This window comes from Thunnus maccoyii, chromosome 16 (genome assembly GCF_910596095.1).
Source record: "Thunnus maccoyii chromosome 16, fThuMac1.1, whole genome shotgun sequence".
Classification (NCBI taxonomy): domain Eukaryota; kingdom Metazoa; phylum Chordata; class Actinopteri; order Scombriformes; family Scombridae; genus Thunnus; species Thunnus maccoyii.
In genome coordinates, this window is record NC_056548.1 from 19,186,751 (window position 1) to 19,204,042 (window position 17,292).

The 17,292-nt window shown below is 44.4% G+C and overlaps 1 protein-coding gene across 1 annotated transcript; it reads left to right on the forward strand.

Moving 5' to 3' along the window:
- The first annotated feature begins 1,489 nt into the window (after nt 1–1,489).
- On the forward strand, nt 1,490–17,150 carry LOC121880957 (serine/threonine-protein kinase PAK 6). The gene is made up of 9 exons (XM_042388602.1): nt 1,490–1,866; nt 8,996–9,243; nt 10,649–11,311; nt 11,873–12,406; nt 12,757–12,890; nt 14,062–14,188; nt 14,282–14,407; nt 15,149–15,283; nt 15,714–17,150. Exons 2-9 carry the CDS (start codon nt 9,040–9,042, stop codon nt 15,879–15,881), a joined length of 2,091 nt encoding a protein of 696 aa, XP_042244536.1. The 5' UTR covers nt 1,490–1,866; nt 8,996–9,039; the 3' UTR covers nt 15,882–17,150.
- Nucleotides 17,151–17,292: the final 142 nt, after the last annotated feature.

The following is a 17,292-nucleotide window of genomic DNA, read 5'->3' on the forward strand; positions in this document are numbered from 1 at the left end:
CTTTCTTCTTCAAATCAAAAATGAATTTCCTAGTCAATAGTAGAACAGGAGGGAAGAAGAGTCATGCTGTCCCCTTTATGAGATATTGTGCATTTCACTGTATTTATTGAAAAAAAAGGCCAAGTTCCATCATAAGCTCTATCATAAAATCAGATGGAAGAGTCACCAATTGACCTTTCCTTAATTAAGATTTACTTCATACAGGCAACACAGAGATACAAGTGTGAGTACATAAATGGCTCAGATAGCCTGAGTAAACAGCGAAATCACCATTTGTAGCTCTAAACTCGAAGGAAATCAGGCAAATAAGTCATGCGAGGCAGTAAAATATAGCCAAGTTAACATCTGTGACAATAATGCTGACAAGTGAAAGAGAGGGAGGGGTCGTGTAAGCCATACCCCCTGCAGGGAGCCTTTTTTCACTTGAGTTTATTTGATGTGTAAGGAGGAACATCATTATTTAAGCCTGTTATAGTGCCTTTGCAAGCATATCATGTATGCCCCAAATCTGGCTCACTCTGCTAGCAGTTTCTGCATGACTTGACCCTAATACATTTTCCTGCTTTGTGTCTGGTCGTAGCTGCTGTATAAATTATTCAGGAAATGATTGTGGTGAAAGGAGAAGGGAATGTTTCATTCAAGTAATGAGGATGCTGGATCAGATGTAGGACCGGGGCAGCGTTGCAACTTCAGTTTCTTGTGTCTTCATCCCCTAAAGATTTTTTTTTTTGAGGGGGGGGGGGGTCACTGTGGTCTCAAAAGAGATTGTGAGGATGAGGATTCTCTACAGAAATAGCTCCACACTGTGCCCCCTCCACCCTTACACACACACACTCACACACACAGAGAGATATAACTACCCCATCTGCCATCCCTGACTCTGTCATTCCATGGCTGAACAGCAGCACCCTCGTGTTCTCATGTCACCCACATTACGTGTAAAGGAGACAGAGGATGGGGGGGGGAGATGGAGGGCGGGCCCACGGATGAAAGGTATCCCACATGATGAGGTGTAGAGGAGCTCTCCTCTCCTTACAGTCACTGGAAACCAGCTTAAAACACACACACGCACACACACATACACACACACACACACACACACACACACACACACACACAGTAAGAGACACATGCACACGCTGCTATCAATTCCTTTTGCAAAGACAGCCCATTGAAGGAGTGGGAGGAGGCAGAGAAAGAGGGAAGTGATAAAGAGAGACAGAGAGAAGGAGAGAGAGAGAGGGAGAGAGAGGTGGGAGGAAGGGAGTGTGTGTGTGTGTGTGAGAGAGAGAGAGAGAGTGTGTGTGTGTGTGTGTGTGTGTGTGTGACAGAGAGAGAGAGAGGGAAAGAGAGAGAGAGAGAAGCCAGAGAAGAAGAGGGAGAGAGGGGGGGGGGGGGGATGGAAGGAGCTGTATGGGGCCGTGATATTCTCTCCTCCTGGATGCTGCCTTTCCTCTTCATGGCTTTGTCCCTCCTTTGTACGGTCACCCTGTGTCCCCGGGAGCAGGCACCGGTACACGGACCAGCACTCAGCCACAGAACCGGGGATGAATCAGCCCCAACAAAGAGCCTTTGAGATGGCAGTGTGTGCGCCTGCCTGGAGGGAGGAACGCATCAGGCTTTCCCAGGCAAGCGGCAGCCTGCAGTGCGCGCTTGCTTGAGAGCCAGCCCTCCTCGTCGTTGTGTGCATGAGAGAGAGAGAAAGAGAGAGAGAGAGAGAGAGAGGGAGAGAGCGTGTATGTCCGTGTGTGAGTGTATGTGTGTGTAAATGTGAGCGTATAATAGTGTATGCCAGTGTTTATGTGCGCACTCTCGCTTCCAATCCTTCCTGGAGGAGAGAGGCTCTCCTCTTCACTGGACGGCAAGGTAAGGGGGATGACTGATTTTTTTTCTCTCTCTCTCTCTCTCCTATAACAATGATTTATCCCTCCAAAGCCCTGTTTCCTCTCTCCACAGCGAGGAGAGTGGAGGGGGGTGAAGAAGGAGGGGGTGGTGGTGATAGGGGGATATAAAAAAAAAGGAAAAGAGGCTTAACGTCATTGATAAAGAGCAGGCTAGTGTATGCCGTCGGTAGGCATCAGCCGTGGTGGAGGAAGAGGAGAAGGAGGTGTTGAGGCTGTGAGCAGAATGCAGTGCAGCCAGGTGTTGATGTGGGGCTGGGAGACAGAGGGAAAAAAAGAGAGGAAGACTGAGAAGGTTGCTGGATGCGTTTAGTGACTGCATCTCAAAAGAAGAGCCTTCACCTTCTGCTCACCCCTCCTCCTCAAAAATCCCCACATCCTCTCATTCCCCTTTTCTGTCTCTGTCGCTACTGTCCTCCACCTCTAATTTCAAGGAAAACACCACAACAGTCCCTGAAACATTGAGGTCGTCTTTCTCGAGATGGATCACACTTGACAAATGCAGACTGAGCCATCGCTATTGGGCACTGTGGACAGAAGCTTCCTGTTTATAATAATTGTGTATTCTGGTGTATGCGTGTGTGTGTGTGTAGGTTGAGTTCTCAGGTGATCTTACTGGTCCTACCACAGTACATGAGGATTTCAAGCTGCTGTATACACACTTCAGTAGATGAATGCTGTGGGAAAACAGGCACAGGAGAGGAGAGTGACATGATATTTTCTTAAAAACATCCACTTTGATCAGTGAATGCAATGGCTGGAAAACCTGTTGTAAGAGAGTTTGCATAAACGTGGGAGGCGATGTTTGATCTGTGATCTGTTTGACTCTGAATTTAAGTCATAAAGAAGCAAAAAATTTGCTCAGTGTTGTAGAAAATAGGTTTGTAAAGTCTGTCTATTAGATGCTTAATCTCCAGCGAAAATCAATGTAAGGCAAAGGTGTTTTTAAGAAGTGTATAGATTTTAGTTTTAGTCCAATGCTTTCACATCACCATTACTCTCATTCGTCACGGCAGCATCACAACACTCATGCACTTGCTACTAAAAACTACTCTTGACCCCCTGTTTTGAGTTGGGACTGTTATCCAGGCATGTGCAATGTTAACAACACATCAGGGATTAACTGCTCTGTGACATTTTTGAATCAAAAAGAGTCACAGATTCAGTAGTGATCAACACAAGCAGCATCCTCAAATTTAGTGTTTTTATTTATGCATTTCATCAGTCTGATGATGATGTAACTGAGGATCTGCAAGTCTAAAACTACCATGTGTCTGTGTCTCAGGTTACTCATTGATATTCAAGGGGAAGGAGGAGGGAAAGGGTAGAGGAGGTGACAGAGAAGGTCTCTTTGGTGCACAGACACACACACACACACTCACACACACACAGACAGCTGGACATCTGCTTCACTGAGGGTGATGTGTGCACTCCTGTGTCCTCCCAAATCGTTTCATGTCGCCCATCTTCCCTGTACGCACACACAGGCTCACAAGTGCAACTCAAACTGGTAGCAAACACTAATATAAGTACAGGGACGCTGACAGGAAGTGATAGGAGCCTCACATGAACACAGCACAAAGGTGTAGGTGGTACATCATTTTCACATGCCCTGCTTTGTTCATGATTGTTTTCAGGAACGCTCGTGTCATGTCCACGTCAGCCGAAGGAGGGGACAGTGTGCATTACCAGCTTAGCGTAGCCGCCATCCGTGAGACGGCAAGCACTAAGGATTAAAACAGGCTCTGAGTCCAAATTAGGACAACATGCCATGAGTCCCGACTCTGGGCTGAAACAGCACCCATGCTGGGTGATGGAGAGGGACGGCCGAGTGGGTGCAGATTGATACCACAAAGGAATCTGAGGTTAAAAATGGTTGCCGCTTTGCCCCTGGGAGAGATACGCTGAGGCCTGGGCTGAAAAAATATAAATCAAAGCTTTCATAAGCACATGCATGTACAGTTAAGCTTGCACAGAGGCCTGGCGCATCAATAAATTAGTCCCAAGAGAGAAGAGTTGGGCTCATACCATTGGTCCAGGCTGATCATACATCTCTATCAGCACGGCGTCAAATTGTTCAAAGCCTTTGTGAGAGCCAAGAGGATCTTTAATTAAACAGAGTGTTGGTCAGTGCTGCATCCCTACTCTCCTGACTTGGGCCCTCAGCATACATATTGTTACACTGCGTGGACAAGCATACTTGCTGAGTTAAGTGTGTGTTTTTCTGGTGATGTGTCAGCATCAATAGAACATCCCATAAAAGCCCCAGGACACTGGAAGTGTTGCTTTTACAATGTCATTATGTTAAGGTATTTGGAGTAGATAGAGACTATAGCTTTTACTGCACATTAATGCTCGCTGCAGCGCAGAGCAAACTAGTTTTCTTGTCCATTTTCTCATCCCCGAGAATCAGTGCCAATATGTCAGGTGACAGAGTGATGTATGCTCTCTGTTGATGCAATTGTCCTGTCCTCAAATCCCCTTTTACTGTGGCTTGTTTACTGCAGATAAAGCCGGCCAAGATTATGGAGAAAAGAGGTTACATCCTCAGAACAGAGAGGGCCACAACATTGTGACAAAAAAAAGCATGTGAGACATTATTTGTGAAGGCATTGATAGCTTTTATTTTTTCCTTCTTCTGTCTCTACATCTGAGTGTCCAGACTCTGCTTTTCCGCCCCCCCACTCTTTCTCCTCCTGTCTTGACCTCTCATTTCTTGTTTCCTCCTGTCAATATTAACACAGGACCGATGTGCACTCCTGCGCAGACGTCTGCCCTTGAAGAACTGACAGCCCACATTGTTGGACGCAGACATCATATTTTACTAGACTTATCCCGAAGTCTCCTCTTACTCATCCAGTGCATGAGAAAATGACAGACAAGCTCTTTGATTGTTTACTTTCTCAGAATCGGATTGCCCTGCGTCTTTGAAACATTTCTGACTCGCACTACTTCATGCGAGGTTTGAGTGAAATCCAACACATGACGCATCGCTGTGAGTTATGTGACATTTGAAATACCCCAAGATATGTCACTATCAGTGAACTCGCTGGACGAATATGGGTCATCCCAGCTTAAGCTCCAATGTTACAGACTTAAATAGAAATACAGAATTTGGCAAGTTCATTGAATATTATTTGCCTCTGACCATTTATTAACATAATCATTCGCATACTTTCTGCACTCTAACTTCCTGTGGTACTTGGCTTGTCATGAACTATATACTGAAAGTAATCCATAACAGTCACCTCACATGCCCTTGGGTGTGCTCTACATTTTGTCCTTAACCCTTAGTGGAGCTTTTATCAGAGATACAAATTCATCAAAGACTGAGAAAGCTCCTGAACCTCCTTCAAGTTCATGCATGCCCTATCTTTAGAATGATTTACTTTTACAATGTTCGATTTACAAAACCCTGCTTGCGTCTGTGGTCACATTTTCGCGATGTGTGACTTTACAGAAGAAGAAGTAGAAGCGTGCCATTCTCCAACATTCCTTCTATTCCAAGCACTTTTGTGTGCATGATGTATCAGACCCCTAGCATGAAATATTCATGGAAGCAACGTGTTATTCCACGTCATTGAATGCAGCTTATTACATCACTTGTCGTCTCCTATTGACAATCTTTCCATGTCTGCAGAGGTGACTTCAAAGAGAAAGCAGACATCAACTTAAATCATAAACGCTCCTGCTATTGTACTGTCCGGTCACGTCCGGCGCTTGTGTACCTTTTTTAATGCCGTCAGATGGTGTATGTGTGTGTGTGTTTTACAAAGCACAAGGAAAAGATGACCAACCAAGACCCCCCTCCTCCCTCTTGAGAGGCAGTCTCATTACACTCAAAGGGCAAAACGGTCATCATAATGAAGCTGATAGAAGAGCAATCTCTAAGCCCTCACTACTGCACTGCAGAGTCCAAAAACAGCAGTTAAGACCTTGATGCTATCTATGCCACTATGAAATAGACGTGGCCCCTGTAATTCAGTATAGCTGGATTATGCTCATACATGCATTGACAAACACAAAAAGAGGATTACCTCATTTCCATCGTCTCCCACCCTCACCTCACTATTTGACATGAATCCTGTACAAAATAAACACGTGTCTGGTGCTAGAGGGGGGGGGGGCGTGTGTGTGTGATGTGTCCTAAAATTAGATCAGTGAAGGACTGAACACCATACTAATCCTGCAAGCACAGTCACCTGCACACTCACTCCATTTCTGCATGCACGCCAACCAAAAAGATAGAAGCAGAAATCAGGGCAAATAGGAAAAAAAAAAAATCGTTCAACAGAGCTCGGAGCACTAACATCGAGCAAATCCAATATCTCTCTTATCTCTCGATCCCCTCCCACTCATCCACAACTCTTGCTCGGGGTGATTTGAACATGAGAGGAAGGTGAACATGCCCTCCCCGCTTCAGTCATGTTGTCTGTGGGAAACATATGGATTGCCTGGTTGCATTTCTCCATGGCATGAGAGGCCCGGCCGCGCTGCCAGGTGAAGAAGCTTTATCCAGTTGGGGGGTAAGGCTGTGATTGGACCTTCATTTTAGCCTGGAGTAAGAATGTAATTCTGTGATTAAGTGGTGACTCTCTGCAGGGAAATGGGATCTACTGTTTTTCAACATTTGCATGCTTAATTTTCTTCTTTTTTTTTTTGAAGGCTCATGTTTAGTCAGACTATACAAGCAGACTTTTTTGCTTGTGATTTTCTGTCTTTGTGCGTTTTCAGGTCATGCATTTGGATGCATTTAATTTTTTGCTCCTGCACACAGTCGCAGAGATGGAAATACCCAATGTAGCACAATTTCGGAGTGACCTCATCCTCTTGATATCCCTGACAGCAGCTGGATGAGTTTTGCCTCAGCACTTTGATAGATTCAAGACAAGCCACTGAGGCATAGGGTCAAGTCCCTGCAGTTTCGAGGGATGTGACCAGAAAGCGTGATTATGCACTGTGTAAGTTCAGCTCTGTGCATACGTATTATACCATGGGTTTAGAAATCAATAGAATATTGTTATCAAGACAGTCATAAGCTTGGCAGAGTCAGAGGGGTCAATATAAGTTGCATGTGATTAAAGCTTGTAAATCAATAATTACATCAACTTTTCAATTCATTTCGCCGGGGCATGAATCAACAAAGTGTATGTGTGTGTGTTTCTACTTGCCTCTAGTATCACAGTGGTTAGTTTGTATTTCCAGAGTCTTCAGAGGGGAACAGTGGTCCAGAATGAATAATGAATACTGTGGTATGTTCTGTTCTCTGCTGCTTTGAACTGATGAAGCTTGATAAAGTAGCAGACAAAGCAGTCATCCTATTTGTGTTGGTATCGCCCCATTATTGCTGGCAGTGGAGGACTGTAGCAGTTTGCATTTCGCTCATGAGTAAATATTGATTGATCTGCTTGTAAAAGGATACATGAGCGCTATGTGTAAATATTTGTTCAGGCAATGCCAACATCTGCACGTTAAACAGCTATCTAAGCAGTCTCTTGTGCAGCGGAAAAGATCATAATCTTCTGTTTTGCAGCTTGTTTTCTCAGGCGTTCGTTATTCAAAAAGCAGCCACAATTGTTGGTTAAAAGCCTTTCTGTGTCTGCAGAAAGGAAACTGGGTCCCTGTCTCTCTAATACATCCAGGTCTGACTGAAGTCTTGGCCCCAGTCCCTCGCTCCCCCACCTTCTGAGAGCCCTCACACCATAATGTCCCTGTCAGATAGAATTAAAGTCCTTCCCAGCACCACATTATGTACATACGGAAAGCACAGAGTGATACGCTTATGCAACACTTAACATATTAGCCTCGTGATTGAGTTATCCTCTCAGGGTGACATGTCTCTCCGAGCAGTGTTCCTCCCTTCCCCCTGTCCTAACCCCAACTTTCTTCAAAGAGGCAGGTATGGCTGATGTGACCGGTAGCCCTGACCTCTTTTTACCCTCTGGTGATGTTGTGGGGCCAGTGGCGTGGTTAGTCACCGATACAGCTCATAACAGGCGCCGTTGATGCCGATTAGAGCCGTGCTGGTCTGAGGGCGGAGGTGGGGAGAGGAGAGGCTGCCGGCGTGATCGCCTGCTGAGCTGCGGACAGCTGCAAAACTCATTTCCTCAACTCCCACCATTTCACAGTGCATCATGGGAGATTGTATCTGGTCCTCTCAGGGCACCTTGTCGGCCTCTGCATTGGCCACATAGAGTACGTGTTAGCTTTTTGCATGTTAGATTGTTTCTCTACATTCTGCTAAAATGCCAGGGCACTCTCCATATACAGTGAGCTACATGAAACAGTATTAATACTAATCATGAGACTTAGATGTGAGTGATTATCTCCCAGTACAGCTGTGCAGCTGAGGAAATGAGATGTAATGTATTTAATTATTTCCCTGCACTTGAATGGAAAATAAAGCTGAACATACAGTAAACCCGAGTTAGTGGCTCGCCAAACACAGGACCATCCATCCAAGGATTAAGTGGTTACCCTCCCTGCAATCAAGGACACACGAGCTACTAATTAGGATGGAATATGAAAGGGTTATAAAGGGGTTATGAAGGATATCCTGCCATAGTATATTTGTTTTTGTGTATGTGTGTGTGTGTGTGTCAAAAAGTGTGTGTTTATGTGTTGTCCTGCTAATGCACTGAAAGCCTGTGGGCGCTGGCCAGCCCTGCCGCGTGCTCATCAGTAAAAGGGCACAGAGAATGAATAAGCCTTAATTGACCAGATATCCTTCATTAGACATGTGCTTACAAATCCATCCGCCCTCCTTGGAGCCTTTCTCTCAGGCACAAGCTCATGACAGCCGGTGAGGCAGCGTGGACATACACATCTCAGATATGAAACCGCTTTCAGATGAGCCATTTGAATATTTTCTCCCAGTGTTCCCATATGGAAAGATCATCTAGTGGCAGATTTCATTTGGATGCAGCTGGTCAGAAAGTGGAGAGTAAAGGAGTGGTCAGTCAGGGGCCACATCTTTTTTTACTGAGGCAGAAGAAATTTGCTTATATTCAAATGTTAAGATTACAGTTATTTCAACATGTGCTGTATGTAATGTTGGGTGCAGTTTATTAAAGGCTGAATTCATTTCTCTACAGGGACATTTTGAAGTGGGCAGGCTGACGCCCTTGTGGACCTGAGAATGTTTCGCAAGAAGAAAAAGAAGAGGCCTGAGATATCAGCGCCCAAGAACTTTGAGCACCGTGTCCACACCTCGTTTGATGCCAAGCGCGGCTGCTTTGTGGGCCTGCCAACCCAATGGCAAAGCCTGATAGAGAACCTGCGCAGGCCCAGACCCATGGTGGACCCTTCCAGGATCACAGAGGTGGAGCTGCGGCCAAAGAAGGTATACCACACCTTCCATTCAACTCTTGATTGATTCTCTCACCTTACCTTGAACTAATCCACTAATGACTTGCACACCGTTGACCATGCCCTCAGTTAGCTATCACAGTGAGTTGTTATTCCAAAGGTTTAGCTTTAATCTCAAAGAGATTGAGGCAAGATAGCTGCTTGTTGTTTTGATGCAGTGGAAGTGTCCCTCGGTGCTGCAGAGGGATCCTGCTGTCTCAGAAAATGCCATAATCCAGTGATGACAATGTAGAAGGCCTACTCCCCTCCCCATCTTTTTGTCTTCTTATCTATCATGGGGCTGGGCTAATGACCCTGCTGTGTACACTGACTGTGCAATGTTGAATACTCAGAGGGGCCACAAGATTTATTACTCCATGCAGGCAATTAATAACAGTCTATGTGCCTTCCCACAGATGTCAAGCAGAAGGGATAAAAAATGCAGGTACAGCAAAGGAAATGCCAGTGAGTGATAAAGCCTGCAAATCTCAGGATTTCTACGCTTCAAGAAGCATACTGTCAATGCTGTTTATGTCCCTCCAAAAAAAAAAAATAGAGAAAACACAAACCGCCTTGATGTGATTGGCGCTGTGCAATATGAGAACCATCATATCAGCATTTCGGTCAGATTAATGGTTTTAATGACGTCATCGAGATGACACAAAAATCGGTTTCAGATTTCAGATCAGCTCTGATTCCAACAGGAAAAGAGGAAAAAAATGTTTGTCATTTCAAACTATTATTACAGCATCTTCTAAAATGGGATATCTCACCAAGGCCATTATCACCTGCTGTTCTCTCCTCTCTGAGAGGTGCTAGGTGAGATGTCATCTGACCTCTACCCCCTGTGCAGCTGTAATGGCACAGAACGACAGAAACAAGAGAGGCTGTTGACTGGCTGTGAACTGAACATGACTCTACCCTGAGACTGACTAATGAGCCACCATGTACTCTCTCTTAGTGTTGCAACAGTAAAACTCTATTCTGGCAAAACATCTGAAGTTTGCCTTATCATTTTCCATCAGGGAGGGTTTAAGCCCCTTGCCTTTTACATGCATGCTTAAAATGCTTACCATCTTAAAGGTTGTAGAAACTGTTCATTGTTATATATGAATTTGCAACACTGAAACAATTATAGAGGCTCTATCTTTGTAGTGTGTCTCCTGAGACATTTGCGTAGTATATTTGTCAGTGTATTGTCATAATACTGAGGAGATGATTCAAGTTGCTGTCTTTGGAGAATGACAAAGATGTCCTTTACAGATTCTCAAGTCTAAATTTAACTTGGCTCTGAGCAATGACTATGTCACCCTCATTATTCTTTTCAGTCCGAAATCTTTCTATAGTTTGATCATGGCATATGCAATGAGATGCAATGATAAACGCCTCTCTTCTTTCAGACCATTGTGCGTGGGAGCATGATCGGTCACGGAGACTACATCGCAGCTATGATCAATGATATGAGCCGTCTGTCTGTGACCAGTTCCAACTCTTTGAGGAAGAGCAGCCCCTCAGCCAGGAAGAGAGCTCAGTCTCTGGGAAGGCTGGGAGAAGTGAACGAGGGAGACACCTACCAGTATGAGGGCCTGACCCAGGACGATGAGGATGATGAGGATGTGGCTCAGGACCAGTGGAGAGACAAAGCCAGGAACATCCACAGTGAGACCAACACCCCCTACTTGGGTATGAAAAAGAGCATCACTCTGCAACTTAACGGGATCTTGCCAAAGGCCAAGTCCACCTATGAAGTCAGTGTCAGCTCCCTGGAGGGACCCTCACAACTGGCTCAGCTTCAGAACATCCAGATGCCAAGCCACGGGTCTTATATGAGCAGTGAGGTTGGCAGCCCTCAGGAGAGAGTGATATGGAAGAGAGATTTCCAGCTGCCCAGGGGAATGCCACCAAATCAAAGACCTATAGCGTGTTTCTACAGCCCAGCTATGACTGTACAGCAGCCACTTGGAGATCAAGGGACAGTCACCACCGAGCTCCGGCCCAACGTACCGATGTACATGCACCCCCAGAACAGCCCAGGGAGGCCGTTCTCCTCCTATGACCTGAAAGTAAGACTGACATTACAGCAGTTTCTTTGCACATCTTTGTGGCCATGAAGTGCACCGATAATACATTATTCATAGAACAGACAATATATGCATATCTCTGCTAATGTTATGTACATTATATTATTAGTGCTCAGCCATGAATCCATTAAATACAAGTATTTTGTCAAGAAATCATTGGGGATCATTTTCACGCTTAGGTTGTGGAAACTTTATAGAAGCAGCATATTGATTGGCTTTTCGCTAAAGGTGGTTAAAGTTCTGGGGTTGGGTATTTTATCTAATCCTAGTGTTAAAATATGACATGTGGGTTTATGGTGCCAATGCAGGTGTTGTTAATGTTGAGAGAAGGTGTGTTTGGCAAGATCTCAGCGGGACATTCGGGTCCCTATAGCAACATCTTTACATGGGTCATATCAGGTGAAGTGGATACAGAGTGAGTGGGGAGGACTTGATTTACATTCCGTTTTAAAGCAGGTCTTGAACCCCAGGCAGGCAGCCAACTCCCTTTCAGCTCTCTCTCTCTCTCTCTATGTTCCTCACCCTTTTTCTCATATCGTACAGGCAGAGTCGGCAGTGAGGTACCACTCCGGCTTCCTGCCCACTGGCACCAGCAGTCCCCTTGTGAGTGGCATCAGACCCCAGCGGACTGTGCGCTCTTCAGCTAGCTACACCCTGGGCCTGTCTCCTAACATGGGACTGAGACCCAATGGGCCGGACCCTTTCCTCAGACACTCTGGATGCCCCAATCCTCCTTACCCCCGGCAAGACAGCCCATCCCAACCTCGACCCTCCCCTACAGGCTCACTAGCCACCAGTCCTCCAGGCACCTGTTCCCCTGCCTTCAGACCGCCACAACACCCTTCACCGAGACCACCACCAGACCCGCCAAAGGTGACCCATGAACAATTCAAAGCTGCCCTGCAGATGGTGGTAGACAAGGGCGATCCACGCTCTTACCTGGAGAACTTTGTGAAAATTGGGGAGGGCTCGACCGGGGTGGTGTGTATTGCTACAGAAAAGCACAGCGGCAGGCAGGTGGCGGTGAAGATGATGGACCTGCGGCGGCAGCAGAGGAGGGAACTGCTCTTTAATGAGGTACGGTATGCAACTAAATACAAAAAAGATACCCACAAACAAACACAAATAACTCTAAAATATACATACACACATTCAATGCTCATTTACAGCAACATATCTGAGAGTTCAAGACTGTTGTTCTTTGTGGTTTAGTCAGGAGGATCAGTTTACTTATCATAGGGACTACTCCTCAGCTGGTGTAACAGTTGTATGATGTCTTCTGTGGATATGAAGGGAGCAAATAACCCTGATGATGTCATCAGAAACCCTGCAATTCACACTGGGGGTGTTGAATTTGAAAGACTTGGGTGTTTACCGTCTCTAATGAAGTCATGATATGTGACTGACAAATGTTTTGGGCTCTGCAGGTGGTAATCATGAGGGACTATCAGCACAGAAACGTGGTGGAGATGTTTAAGTCCGCCCTGGTGGAGGAGGAACTCTGGGTTATCATGGAGTATCTGCAGGGTGGAGCACTAACCAACATTGTGTCTGAGACCAGGTATGAAGAGAAAACAAGAAAACTGCATGCAGTGCATTCTGTCTGGTCATCATCTTTAATAACTAATTCAACCACAAGGGGGTAGTGTGGTATTAAGTGGTGAATGATCACTGTTGATCCAAGCAGTACAAAGACTCACAAAGGCTGTCATTCAGTCCTCTTGCACAGTACGAGCTTGATGCTTTCTCCAAGGAAAAGTAATAATTCAATAACATAATCAAATTTGTGCATGTTTAGATGCAATGTAGAAAGTTAATTTTGGGTGAAAATATGATTTACCAACACTGTGACACTGTTCAGCAACGCATACATCAAAAACAAGGGAAACATATTAACCAACAGCATGGAGTTGAAGTCTGTTGGGGTGTATTTGTTTTGAGCTGTCAATGTATTTTATATTATTAACAGATGGCTGGCTCGATCTCCATAGGATGATCCAAGGGTCAGATCTCTTGACTCAAAGGGATGAAGAATTTTCTCTCAAGCCAGATGACATATAAAATGAGCCAGCTGTCACAGCCACTGCTTGTTAAAGACTATATAAAGAATATAATCAATATATTGACAGTGCAATTAGAAATAAGACTCTTTTGCTTCATTGATTTTTCTGGCTGCACTCTGGTGTCATATATTTTTTAGATTCATTAACATCTTCCTAAATTCAGAAGCAGTGTAATTACCTAAAATTATGCAGGAAGTGTTTTTCCTAATATAGTTTTAGAAGGTTTGTTTTTTATCTATAATGAGAGTAATGTCCTGGAGAATACAGCACTCTGTTGGGTAATTGTTACCTTGTGTCATTTTCCTTTTCAGTGGGCACCTGACCTTGCTAGCTGTTTAAAATTGGCTTTTTGACTCATGGCTGTTAATTTCTTTATGATGTACTTGTAAAATATTGAAGACAGATTAACATTGTAGAGGAATGAACATGTTTTGTTAGTCATTCTGCTGTGTGGGAGTTGTTGTTTTGAACCTTGCACTCTTTATCATTGCCTTTAATGTGCGGTGATTCATGAATTTCAACTTTCAGAGCTGTCGTAACTCATAATGGAAAAATGTAGCTGCAGAATGATGAAATGTTAATGTACAATCTGTGCATGTGTGCGCGTGTGTGTGTGTGTGTGTGTGTGTGTGTGTGTGTGTGTATGCTCATGTCTCTGTTGTCCCACAGGCTGAGTGAGGAGCAGATTGCCACAGTGTGTGAAGCTGTTCTGCAAGCCCTGGCCTATCTCCATTCACAGGGAGTCATCCACAGAGACATCAAGAGCGACTCTATACTACTCACGTTAGACGGAAGGGTATGATATGTTATTAATCAGTCTGAATTTCTTTCTTTCATTCATTTTCCAAGTTTTATCATTGTAATAAGGTGTCTCTCCTGTCCCCCTCAGGTCAAGCTTTCAGACTTTGGCTTCTGTGCCCAGATCAGTAAGGATATCCCTAAGAGGAAGTCTCTGGTTGGGACACCCTATTGGATGGCCCCTGAGGTCATTTCCAAATCACCATATGGCACTGAGGTGAGGAGGTTGCACACTCAAATCCACTCATGCTGGATAACAGTGGAGATCTCTGTCACGTAGCATACATGCCAACAGTGGCAATCTGTGCTATAATGTCATGTAAGAGCCACTTAGGCACATTAATATTTGGTGGGTTGTTTCTGTTGTGGTCATGTGCCATATATGTTCCAGTACTGTTTATCTTCATCAACAGTTAATCCACAGTATATGTACAGGTCAAATGTATTTTCAGGATTATAGGTGTAAATGCTTGCAACCTTTGTATTCTTGGGTGCTAGAATGCAATAACATATATTTTTGGTGTTTGTGACAGTTGATTGTGCCTTAAGGTAATTTTATTGCGCTTGTGCAATAATGCCCTAAAAACATGCTACTAGGATGTAGAGTAATCTGCAGATAAGTTTGGATTGAAACGTGTTTTTGATCATGTACAACATGTAACGTACAATGTGTATAGCTGTGTAAAAGAGGCTGTGCTTAATGTGTACATTGAGATAGTGGGTGATGATGTGTGTGTTACAGTTTGAAATACAACATCAAGTCATGGCACAGGCTTTATGTGTCTTCAAATAAATTTTCATTCAACATTTTCCCTGCCTCCTGCAGACTTGTGAGTACTCTGGGATTTAATTAACAGGTCAAAACTAAAATACTTTGCAGAGTGGCCTAGGATCTTGGAACATGGTAAAACAGCCACTATAGTCTGGTACATAACTTTACTGTGTGATGGTGCTCCAGGTGGATGTTTGGTCGATGGGTATCATGGTGGTGGAGATGGTGGATGGAGAGCCCCCGTACTTCAGTGAAACTCCTGTTGCAGCTATGAAGAGACTGAGGGACGAGCCGGCTCCTACTGTTCGAAATGTCAGCCAGGTATGTGAACACCCAGAGGGTTAGGAGCAGATACGCATTCACAGACTCACAACGCTTTCTTTCTTTATAGGATCAGTTCACCCTTAATTACAAATAACATATTTTCCCACTTACTCACTGTGGTAGCCATACAGATGGGTTTGGTTTAGGATTTATCTGCCTGGCTTTCTGGTATCATTCACTCCAAGATATACAGTACAGTAAAAACAGTAGACAGTAAAAACACGGCAGCAACATGTCTTTTCATAAATAGCATCCATCTTGCTCTGTAGATTCCAGACACCTCGCTGAAAAGTTAAAAGTTCAGTACAGTTCTCTATCATCTCATAGTGGTGTTTTAAGTTCTTGTACAGCGTTCCTTGTTTCAAATGTATCAAAATGACTGCTGCAACAATTTATGATATGCCCATCGCCCCACCCTCTGGTCCAGGTCTCCCCAGTTCTAAAGGACTTCCTGGACCGTATGCTGACTCGGGACCCTCTGGAGCGGGCCAGTGCCACTGACCTGCTGGAGCATCCCTTCCTGCTGCAGAGCGGTTCACCTCAGTGCCTGGTCCCGCTGGTGGAGCAGTACCGCAAGCGCATGTCCCGCTGCTGACCCTGTGGGGCTCCCGGTCCCCAACACCCACCTTCAGTCTGACCTGTCCAGGCCTCAGATGAGGACCAGCACCGGGGGATTTAACTCCTCTAACACCCTAGCCAATGGGCAATCAGCTCCAGAGAAGCAGACCCAGACAGCGTGTTGCCACCAGAGTGATGGTGGCAAGGACAGCAAGTTTGGTTGAAAGACACCGCATGGTCTCGGGCATGAGAGAAGCACTTTAGGAGTGAGTTAAGGGCAGCATGCAATTTCTCACCTCTCAATTCGGTTCGATCCGAATATTGATTGGCTTCCTGTAACATTCAGTGGGATTCAACACAACACAACACGGTGCATATCAACTGAAAGTCAATATTCCACATAACTATATGTAATGAACATGTGCTACTCTGAAGATCCTTTATAGTGTTCATAGTGGGCATTATTGCTAGCCATGTGAAGCTTAAAGAGCTGGTGTTAGGCTCAAACCACAGTAGCTCATTGTGACAATATTAAAGAAGGATAATGTTACCTCTGCACAGTCACACTCCCTGTTATGGAAACTGGACAGCAACCCTGTCAGTACACTCGACAAACACAGACAGTAGACTCTTTGCATGGCCAAACGGAGGCACACCTGGCCTGATGTGAATGCTTGAATATGGACCAAACTGGGATGTGAAAGACAATTCTCCTTTATTAGCATAATAAATGGGTAGATGAAAGCCCAGCTGCTATTATTGGGCTATTGGAAAATCACCAGTACCATATTCCTCTTTTTCACGTTTATTCTTTATTTCAAAAAGGTGTTGTGGGTTGTTTGTATGATGTGAAGTTGAAAATAAGGTTTCATTATTAATTATGGACTTGAAGCATAAGCAGATAAATTAATAATGTAAATAAAAACACTGAATATTAGGTCCTTATACCTGCTGATCTATTGCAGTAAATTATATGAGATGAATTCAGAATTTTACTTTCTTTACTGAAATGTGAGTGTATAGTTGTGTGTGTATGTGTGTGCATGTGTGTGTGTGTGTGTGTGTGTGTGTGTGTGTGTGTGAGCACATGGGTGCGCGTGTGATGACATCTCAGTGTTTGCTTCTGATACAACCCTCTTTGTATTGTGACAGACTTTTTAAAAAAAATACCACAAGATGTGTGTGTTGCTCCTCATGATGTGTATGACTGTATTTGCATTTGTTTGCCTAGATAAAGCACACAGGCCTGGCATGTGATGCTGCAGGACGTCCACCTGCTGAGAAACACTTTGCACATAGTCTTTGTATTCTGACACGGATACATGTTGACATGTTTCATGTATTTCTATCTCTGTGTGGATCATTCATGAAAAAGAGAATTACACATTATTTTAATTTTGTATAAATTAATAAATGATGCATATTCGATTTCAGCTTGATAAGAATTC